This window comes from Myotis daubentonii, chromosome 15 (genome assembly GCF_963259705.1).
Source record: "Myotis daubentonii chromosome 15, mMyoDau2.1, whole genome shotgun sequence".
In the NCBI taxonomy this organism is placed as follows: Eukaryota; Metazoa; Chordata; class Mammalia; order Chiroptera; family Vespertilionidae; genus Myotis; species Myotis daubentonii.
The window spans coordinates 7,117,347-7,127,604 of NC_081854.1; the positions used below are offsets into that span (position 1 = coordinate 7,117,347).

Sequence of the window (10,258 nt, forward strand, 5' to 3'; positions counted from 1 at the left end):
TTGGTTTCGGGCACATCCCCAGGAAGGGGTGTGCAAGAGGCAGCTGATCGATGTTTCTCTCTCGTTGATATTTCTAACTCTCTATCTCTCTCCCTTCCTCTCTGTAAAAAATCAATAAAACATATTTTATAGAAAGAAAGAAAGAAAGGAAGGAAGGAAGGAAGGAAGGAAGGAAGGAAGGAAGGAAGGAAGGAAGGAAGGAAGGAAGGAAGGAAGGAAGGAAGGAAGGAAGGAAGAAAGAAAGAAAGGAAGGAAGGAAGGAAGGAAGGAAGGAAGGAAGGAAGGAAGGAAGGAAGGAAGGAAGGAAGGAAGGAAGAAAGAAAGAAAGGAAGAAAGAAAGAGGGGCTGGAGGGTCAGGAGCCCTGATACCCGGCAGAGGTGGGTGGACAACCAAGACACTATAAGGCAGCGGTTCTCAACCTGTGGGTCGCGACCCCTTTGGCGGTCGAACGACCCTTTCACAGGGGTCGCCTCAGACCCTCCTGCATATCAGATATTTACATGACGATTCATCACAGCAGCAACATTACAGTTATGAAGTAGCAACGAAAATAATGTTATGGTTGGGTTACAGCATGAGGAACTAAAAGGGCCAGAAGGTTGAGAACCACTGCTAGAAGGGGACTGTATGTGTGTGGGGTGGGGGGGGGGGGTTGGGGGGACAAGGGAGCTATTGAGCGCCGCCCGCCACCCGCCTTCCTGGAAGCGAGGTTGGGCAAGGAACTGCCAGGAGCGTGGCATGGGGCGCTGGGGGCGGACAAAGCCGGATTGTTCCAGGCCTTTCCCCACAGCGCCCCGGCCAGCGCCCCGGCCTGCACCCCGGCCCCGGGCAGGGTCGAGTACCAGCCCGGTGACACACGCTCTCTCACTGCTGGCTCACTCTCTCGTGGGGACAAGGAGGTCATCCGCAGGCACAGAGGGACTTGACGGCAGGTTGGTGAATCACCCCAGCCCCACTGACCCCGCGCGGCCTGGCTCCCGGGGCACAAGGACTTGTGGGTCCTGAGCAGGGACAGACAGGGGTGGTGGGGCCCCTGAAAGGCGGGCCGCTGCTGGGTTCCCCGGGAGCCCACATGTGGGTCCTCCACCACTTCCTTGCTCAAAACCTAGAGGGAATGAGGAGGGCGAGGTCCCATCTGTCCCTCTCCCGCACCCAGGGGTCAGCACCCAGCCCCTCCTCCCTCAGACCCAGGGGTCAGCACCCAGCCCCTCCTCCCTCAGACCCAGGGGTCCAGGCCCCCAGCCCTCCTCCCTCAGACCCAGGAGTCCAGCCCCCCAGCCCCTCCTCCCTCAGACCCAGGGGTCCAGGCCCCCAGCCCCTCCTCCCTCAGACCCAGGAGCCCAGGCCCCCAGCCCCTCCTCCCTCAGACCCAGGGGTACAGGCCCCCAGCCCCTCCTCCCTCAGACCCAGGGGTCCAGGCCCCCAGCCCCTCCTCCCTCAGACCCAGGGGTCCAGGCCCCCAGCCCCTCCTCCCTCAGACCCAGGGGTCCAGGCCCCCAGCCCCTCCTCCCTCAGACCCAGGGGTCCAGGCCCCCAGCCCTCCTCCCTCAGACCCAGGGGTCCAGGCCCCCAGCCCTCCTCCCTCAGACCCAGGAGTCGGGGCTCCCAGGGCACTTAGGGACAATGTGCTCCTTCCTGGAAGCTGGGGTCAGGGGTCATCAGGAGCAGCGCTGTGAGGGGTGGAAGAATGTGTGTGGGAGGGCAGGTGAGGAGGAAATGGGCGGGGCGGCCTCCAGCCTCGGGGACCTGGGCGATGTGGGTTAAAAGGACGCTCAGGAGCTTCTGGGGAAAAGACCAGCCACTTGCAGGGAAGCCCGGAGCCTGGAGCATCCGTCAGGCCCTTGACGTCCCGGCCCCACAGCCCCCACCTCTGCCGCTCTCCGCCGGCCTCTTCCTCTGTCTGTGTGTCTGCCGCTCTCTCCTGTTTCTGGGGATCCTCGCCGCCTTGCCAATCCCTTTCCTCCGCTCAGCTCCCTGTGTTTCTGACTCGCTGCCTGTGACATGCAGTGGCCCCCAGCAGGTAAGACCGCACCGCACCCCAGGATCTGAAAGTGTGGGGGTGAGCAGCAGGCGAGCCCAGAGCCCAGAGCCGAGGTGCAGAGGAAGATGCATGGGGAGGAAGGACTGTCAGGGGCCCCTGGAGCCAGCCCTCCCTGTTACTAGGCGGGCCAACGCCACCCACTGAGAGGAGAGGCTTAGAATGACTGCCTGTGGCTCCCGCTGCACCGAGCAGCCCCTGGGACCAGCAGGGGCAGGACTGGGGTCTCCCTGGCCCCTGCCTTCAGGGGACCCTCAGGTGGAAGGCACGGGTATAGGAGACCAGACTTTGGGAGGCTGGATGAAGATCAGAAGGCAGGGGTCTGGAGTGCATGGCGGGCCAGGGAGGAGAGGGCGGGAGGAGGGAGAAGGGGGAGGGGCCTGCGTGGGGCCTGAGTGGGGCCTGATGGAGCACTTGGCTTCCCCTCCCAGGACCGGCCATGAAGACGCTGATTGCAGCCCTGGTCCTGACCGCAGCAGGTGGGGAAAAGGGGCGTGGGGAATGGGGAGGTTTGGGGACAGGGTGGGGGTTCCTGATGGGGCCGAGATTGGAACTGGAGATGGTGGAGGTGGGAGCCACACAGGTGTGGAGGGGGAGGGGGGGTTGGGACGAGGAAGATGCGGGAGACCAGGTGAGAGAGGGGAGATGCAGAAGGGAAGGGGGAGGGAGGTGGCCGTGAAGATGGGGGGTGGGGGGGAGATGGCGGACAGGGCCGGCGTTGGGGGTGGTGCTGGACACAGCTGGGCGTGGGGATGGGGACCATCTGGATGACTGAGACAGGACGGGGTTCGAAGCTGCTCTCTCCAGACCTCCCCTCTGACACTGCCCCCCTCCTCCCGCAGTCCAGGCCGAGAGGAAGGATAAGGTGCTGTCTGGTGGGCCCTGCGAGCGGATGTCCCACCCCTACCAAGCCGCCCTCTACAACTCCGGCCAGCTGCTCTGTGGCGGGGTGCTCATCCACCCATCCTGGGTCCTCACGGCCGCGCACTGCAGAAAAGCGTGAGTTGCCGCACCGCGGACACGGGGAGTGGTGGCAGCTAGAGCCCGCCGAGGTCTTGCAGACTCCAGCCAGGCACGGAATGGCACGCATGTCCCCCCCCCCCCCCCCCCCGTCCCGGAGCGAGGCCATCTGATAACCAGTCTCATTTGGCCAATAGTTAATTGAGCACTGAATATGGGCCAGACGCCTCGTGGGGCCCTGGGGAGCGAGCCGGGAAGAAAACAGGCAGAGCTGCTGCTCTGGTGAACTTGGCCTTCTCCCCCGGGGAGCTGGTGGTGCAAGGAGGGTCCTGGAGGGAGCGACGGGCTCGTTCTAAGTGCAGGGGAAAGCCTGCACAGGCGGGTTTGAATCTGGGCACCAGCAAGAGCTGATTTCGTTGTCAGGAGCGATCTGGCTGCCTGGTGAGACCAGGACGGGGCGGGAGGAGGTGGACGGGGCGAGAGGAGGTGAACGGGGTGCGTGTGGAGTCCCGGGCCACACCGTCTGTCCCCGGCGCCAGAAGATGCTGGCTGGGGCCAGGATGCTGGCTGGGGGGATGCAAACAGAAGTTAGAAACCTTGGGAGTTCTTTGGAGACTGAGCCAGCGGGACCTGGTGATGTGGGACGGGAGGGGAAGAGGGCAAGCAGGGCTGGCCTCCCAGGATTTGACCTGGGGGTGTTAGGTTGTGTCTCTGGCTGCGTCGTGGGGGGGGGGGGGGGGGAAGAGGAAGAGAGTAGCAGCTTGGAGACGGGCCGGGCCGGGCCGGACCGGGGAAGCGTCAGGCATTTTTGCTTTTTGCCAAGATGAGCCTGAGACACCTGGGAGCTGTCCAGGAAGGGTGCCAGGTTGGCCGCTGGCGCCCCGGGGAGAGGTCAGACCGGGAGGTGGAGATGAAGGCGTCATCCGCGAGCAGGTAGTACTTAAAGGCACGGCACCAGATGAGATCACTCAAAAAGCGGGTCTGGATAGAGGAGCGGAGAGGGCCTGGGACAGATCCTCAGGGCACGGGCAACCACACGTTAGACGAACAGCAGCTGTTTGGCACTAACGACGGCGGGCCAGGTCCCCGGTGAAGCAGTGACATTCTGCTGGGGTCCAGCCCCAGCGGGCCCAGGGGTTCCCAAAGGTGTGGACGGAGTCAGTGTTTAGGTGATCATCATAGCCAGGTTCTTCACTTTATTGTCATCTAACATCTGTATTTATACTATTCGGTCTTAATCCCATCCATTCTATTCCAAAGGTTAGGGCGTTTCTTATCTCCATTCCAAGGTTACTCCATTGTTCTATTAAGCTACAAGGAAGTAACTGAAGGAGGTTATTCTAAGTAAAGATTATGTAGCTTAAGCGTGATTGTTCGTAGTTAAAGTGATTAACTACCCGCCTGGCACTTAGTTAAGGGGTTTTACTGATAAAAATCCTCACCTGGGGAAACAACCTTTCTTGGAGAGGTGACCTTGGTTAAAACACATAGTGCTAAGAAGGGGAGCAAACATATTAAGAACAGTGTGCCATCCACGCCAGGCCCCTTGAAACATCCCTGCAGCGACTGCGTCAAGCAGCCAGGGTGGATCGGCTTCCAGCAACATTCCATTTCCACAAGAAGGGCCTGCTGGCCCCATTTTGCAGATGAGGAAACTGAGGCTCAGGGAAACAGCCAGGGATGATGACTCACGTGTGTGGCAGGCAACTGATACCTCACCTAGTGTGGCGGGGGGGGGGGGGGGGGGCGTCATGGACTCATGGACCCCAGAGTGGGCTCCGCCATGCTCAGCGAGAACTGGCCTCACCCCCCCCCACCCCATCCTCATTCATCCCTTCAGTGCCCATTGACTGAGAGCACCCACTAAGGGCCAGATTGGAGTCGGGCAGTGGGGATTCAGGAGGGGATGACCGTCCCTGCCCCTGGGGGCACCGGGACAGAAAGACGGTTAGCAAACAAACCCCTGAAAAAATGTTGTATAATTACAAATTTCCCCGAGTCCCGGGAAGAAGGACAGGAATGGCTTCTTGAGAGAAAAGAGCAGAGGCACCTACTGTGGGTGGATGAGTTGAAAGTCAAGGGGAGGCACGGAAAACGAGACGGTGTGGCCCAGGGAAGCTGAGGGGAGAGCATTTAGAGCAGGAGAAACACAAGGCAAAGGCCCTGAAGTGAGAACACTCTGGAACGTTACCAGTTCACTGGGAGGGGGGTGCGGGGGAGAGAACGGTGGGACGGGACCCTTGGGCTGTATTCTGAGGGCCATGGGGAGCTATGGGAGGCTTTTGAGCAAGGGAGTGGCTCTTGGATCCATTTCACAAGTATTTCTTTCTTTTTTTTAAAATATATTTTATTGATTTTTTACAGAGAGGAAAGGAGAGAGATAGTTAGAAACATCGATGAGAGAGAAACATCGATCAGCTGCCTCCTGCACATCTCCCACTGGGGATGTGCCTGCAAGGGCAGGTACATGCCCTTGACCGGAATCGAACCCGGAACCTTTCAGTCCGCAGGCCAACGCTCTATTCACTGAGCCAAACCGGTTTCGGCCACAAGTATTTCTTGAATATCCGTCATGTTCCAGATACTGGATACTGTATCTGAACAAAACAAACAACCCCGTCTTGACATTCTAGAGTCATGCCATCAGCCACATATGGCTCATTAAATTTACATGAATAAAGAAGAAATGGCCCTAGCGGGTTTGGCTCAGTGGACAGAGCGTCAGCCTGCGGACTGAAGGGTCCCGGGTTCGATTCTGGTCAAGGGCACATGCCTGGGTTGCGGGCTCAGTTCCCAGTAGGGGGCCTGCAGGAGGCAGCCGATCAATGATTCTCTCATCATTGATGTTTCTACCTCTCTCTCCCTCTCCCTTCCTCTCTGAAATCAATAAAAATATATATATATTTTAAAAAGATGAAATGAAAATAAAATTAAAATAAAAAGATGAAATGAAATCCCAAATTCATGAGCCATGTCTCAGGTGCGTCGTAGTTGCCTGTGGCTAGTGGTCACGGTATCACGTAGGCAGATAAATCTTCATCATTGCGGACAGTGCTGTTGGGCACTGAGGTGATGGTGGGAGGAGAGACAATACAACAAGTAAATATTTAACAACACATAGGTTATACAGAAAAGAATAATGATAGGTTTTCTGGTGGAGAAGAAGACGGGAGCGGAGATAAGAATTACCTGTTGGGGTGGATATTTACATCTTAATTGGGTTGCAAGGAAGGCCTCAGATGAGGAGGTGACATCTGAAGTAGGTGAGGGAGGGAACCATGCAGATATCTGGGGGGGGGAAATCGTTGCTGGCAGAGCAAGCAGCCAGTGCAAAGGCCCGGGGGTGGGAGGATGACTGTTGTGTTCAAGGAAAGGCAGGGAAACCAGTGTGGCCGGAGTTAGAAAGAGGTTGGTGGCGGGGGGCGGGGGGGGGGGGAGTGGGGAGTGGGAGGAGATACCTGTGAGGTGACAGGCAGGACCACGTAGGCTGTGGTGAGCACTTCGGTCTTTCCTCAGAGTGAGTTGGGAGTCATGGGAGAATTCCGAGCAAAGGACAGGACCAACGTAGGTTGTTAAAACAACTACGGCTGTTCTGTGGAATATAGCCTACAGAGGGCCAACGGCAGAAGCAAGGAGTCCAGCGAGGTAGCTACTGCTGTAGTCCGCGTAAAGGATGATGGCTGCTCAGACCGAGAAGGCAGCAGTGGGGGAGGCGAGTAGCGGTCAGATTCTGGGTACATTTTTGAAGAGACGAAAGGATTTCCGAACTGCTTAGACGTGAAATAAAGAGTCATGAAGGCATGAGTCAAGCATAGTCTCCAAGTTTATGCTGGAAGGATAGAGTCGTCATTTACTGAGCTGGGAAGACGGAAGGAAACAAGGCCAGAGAGTCCGTGGTGTACCAGGCTACCCCGCTCCCCACCGCCACCCCATCTGGAGTCTCAGCCGCAGCCCGAGGGCTAAAGGTGAGACCCCCGCCCTTTTCCTCTCTCCCCCAGGAATCTTCAGGTCTACCTGGGGAAGCACAACCTTTACGAAAGAGAGAGTTTCCAGGAGCAGAGCTCTGTTGTCCAGACCGTGGTCCACCCTGGCTACAACGCGGCCACGCATGACCAGGACATCATGCTGTTACGCCTGAAGCGCCCGGCCAAACTCTCGGACCGCATCCGGCCCCTGGCCCTGGAGAGAGACTGCTCGGCCAACCGCACCAGCTGCCAAATCCTGGGCTGGGGCAAGACAGCAAGTGGTCAGTAAGATGGGGAAGCAGGCCAATGGGTCCTGGGTAAGGTGGGCCAAAGGGTGAAGGGTCAAAGGTGAAGGTGATCCGACAGTGAGGACCAATGGGGCAGTGTGTCGCTGGGTGAAAGGTCAAAGGGGAGGGGAAGACAAATATGGAAGTGGGGCTAATGAGTGACTAGCCAATGGAGAAAGTAGACCAGTGGGTGAGTGGTATGGCTGGATGGGCCATAAGATGATGGGTCAGTGAGGAGGGGCAAGGGCCCATGGGGAGATACCAATCAGAAAGGAGGCCAGTTGTCAAAAGGGACCAATCAGGCTGCACTGATGATCAGAAGGGGTAAGTGGAGGAGGGAATAATGGGAGAAGAGAGATGAATAAAGCAGGGGAGCCCAATGGAAGGGTGTGAATTGAGAGAGTGGGTGGGTAGAGAGAGCTAATGGGGGAGGGGCCATGGGGGAAGAGTGAATAGTCAAAGGGAGTCACTAGAGGAAGAAAGAAGTCCAATAAGTCAGCAGGAACCATTGATGGTGGGCCTGTAAATGAAGGGCCAAAAAAGAAGGTGCCCTATTGGATGAAGGGCCAATGGAAGGGCAGCACCATGTAGAAAAGGACCAATGAGGGAGGTGGACCAATGGATGAAGGGCCAATAGGAAGGGAGAGCCATTTAGGGAAGGACCAATGAGGGAGGTGGGCCATTGGATGAAGGGCTAATTGGAAGGGAGAGCCATTTAGGGAAGGACCAATGAGGGAGGTGGGCCATTGGATGAAGGGCCAATGGAAGGGCAGAGCCATTTAGGGAAAGACCAATGAGGGAGGTGGACCATTGGATGAAGGGCCAATGGAAGGGCAGAGCCATTTAGGGAAGGACCAATGAGGGAGGTGGACCATTGGATGAAGGGCTAATAGGAAGGGAGAGCCATTTAGGGAAGGACCAATGAGGGAGGTGGGCCATTGGATGAAGGGCTAATTGGAAGGGAAAGCCATTTAGGGAAGGACCAATGAGGGAGATGGACCATTGGATGAAGGGCCAATAGGAAGGGAGAGCCAATGGGCAAAGAAGGGTCCCATTAGGAAAGGACTAATGGTCCAGTGATGACCAACCAGGATGCGCCAATGAGCAAAAATGGTCCAGTGAAGGGCAAAGGGGTGTGACAGGGGCGGTCACTATTAGAGGAAGCGGCTACAGGTCGGCTGGAACTACTGGAGAAGGTGGGGCCAGTGGAGGAGAGAGGAGCGGAGGCAGGACCTAGGAGAAAGGAAAAACCAACAGGAAATGAGGACTCATGAGAAGGGAGGGACTAATGAGGAAGACGAGCCAATGGGAGGGAAGAATGGCATAAAGAGGGACCTATCAAGAGTCCAGGCCAATGGAAATGGGTTTTAAGAATAAGAGACAAATGGGGAGAAGGGAACCAGCGGGCAATGGGGACCAGCAGAGGAGGGAGGAGTTGTAGGGCTCGGATGGTCGCTGGGGAGGATGTGGGAAGGATGGGTTCTGAAGTGAGCCTGCCCCACCCCCGCCCCTCTCTCCTGTCAGGTGTGTTTCCTAACACCATCCAGTGTGCAGATGTCCACCTGGTACCTCATCAGGACTGTGAGCGTGCCTACCCTGGCCAGATCACCCAAAACATGGTGTGTGCTGGGGATGAGAAGTACGGAAAGGATTCCTGCCAGGTGAGGCCGATGACGGGACCCGCCAGTTATACCGCAAAGGACAGAGACACGAAAACACAGACAGAGACAGGAAGAGAGAGACACACACAGAGACCTTACCGGGGCTTTACAGAGATAAGCTGGGAGAGACTTTGAGGCATGAAAAGGGTGAGAGAGCCCTAGCTGGTTTGGCTCAGTGGATAGAGCGTCAGCCTGCGGACTGAAGGGTCTCAGGTTCGATTCCGGTCAAGGGCACATGCCCGGGTTGCGGGCTCTGTCCCCAGTTGGGGGCGTGCAAGAGACAGCCGATCAATGATTCGCTCTCATCATTGATGTTTCTATCTCTCTCTCTCTCTCTCCCTCTCTGAAATCAATAAAAAATATGTGTGTGTGTGTGTGTGTGTCTGTTCCTGAGTCTCTCCATCTCTGAGTGTCTCTCCCTTTCTGCATGTCTGAGTCTCCTCCTGTCTCTCTGTCTCTCTCTCCCTGTATTACTGACTCTCTCCCTCTTTCCCCGAAGGGCGATTCTGGGGGCCCACTCGTGTGTGGAAACCGTCTCCGAGGCCTGGTATCATGGGGTGACGTCCCCTGTGGATCCAAGGAGAAGCCGGGGGTCTACACCAACGTCTGCAGATACCACCAGTGGGTCCGGAGAACCATTTGGGCCAACTCATTCTGACATGTGGCATCCAACCCTTGACCTCGGCCCCCACGTACCGCCTCTAAGACATCTCTGATCAAGACTGTGCCTCCTCCCCTCCACCCCCGCCCGGAATCAACCCTTAATGCTTCATTCTGCCTGATTTTACCCCAACCCCATCACTGGGGGTGAGGGGGGACACGGGCTGAGGTCTTGCCCCCACCACTAAGAGAAAACAGGAAAATCGCTTCCGACCAGCCCTCCCTCCTGATGATCCCAGGGGCGTGTTGCCTCCCCGCAGAGGAGAGGTCCCACACCTGGAGAAACCCGGGTTGGAACCCCAGCTCTGCCTCTTGCTCCCCGTGCAGACTCTCATCTGTGAAATGGGGACAGTAACACTATGCCCCTCATAACTCAGGGGCCGCCGTTGGAGGATCCAAGGTCTCGAATGGAGGAAACACGGGCACCAGGGCCTGGCACGCCTGCCTGCTGAATAAAGAGTAAATTTCACTGCTGGTGACACTTGTTGCTTTTCTTCCACGTCTGCTGCCCTGGGACCCAGCTATGGCTTAGTGCTTCCAGCAGCCTGGCCTGCCTAGGCTGTTAACCCTCCAGGGTCCGTGGGAGATGGTGCTCGGCCTTGAACGCCAGGCGGAAGATGCTGGCCTTGATCCTGAGGACCCTGAGGGAAGGATGGACGGGGTCAGATCTGGGTATTAGAATATCC

General features: G+C 57.3%; 1 protein-coding gene across 1 annotated transcript; it reads left to right on the forward strand.

Moving 5' to 3' along the window:
* The first annotated feature begins 1,789 nt into the window (after window positions 1–1,789).
* On the forward strand, window positions 1,790–10,046 carry LOC132216600 (kallikrein-6-like). The gene is made up of 6 exons (XM_059665894.1): window positions 1,790–2,021; window positions 2,471–2,518; window positions 2,882–3,038; window positions 6,998–7,245; window positions 8,776–8,912; window positions 9,412–10,046. The coding sequence occupies exons 1-6, from the start codon at window positions 2,003–2,005 to the stop codon at window positions 9,568–9,570; spliced, it is 768 nt and encodes a 255-aa protein (XP_059521877.1). The 5' UTR covers window positions 1,790–2,002; the 3' UTR covers window positions 9,571–10,046.
* Window positions 10,047–10,258: the final 212 nt, after the last annotated feature.

Excerpts from the sequence above, each read along its gene's own strand:
- LOC132216600 (XM_059665894.1), top strand. Across the intron at positions 3,039-6,997 it reads GCCGCGCACTGCAGAAAAGC|GAATCTTCAGGTCTACCTGG; the intron begins GTGAGTTGCCGC and ends TCTCTCCCCCAG. Across the intron at positions 7,246-8,775 it reads CTGGGGCAAGACAGCAAGTG|GTGTGTTTCCTAACACCATC; the intron begins GTCAGTAAGATG and ends CTCTCCTGTCAG.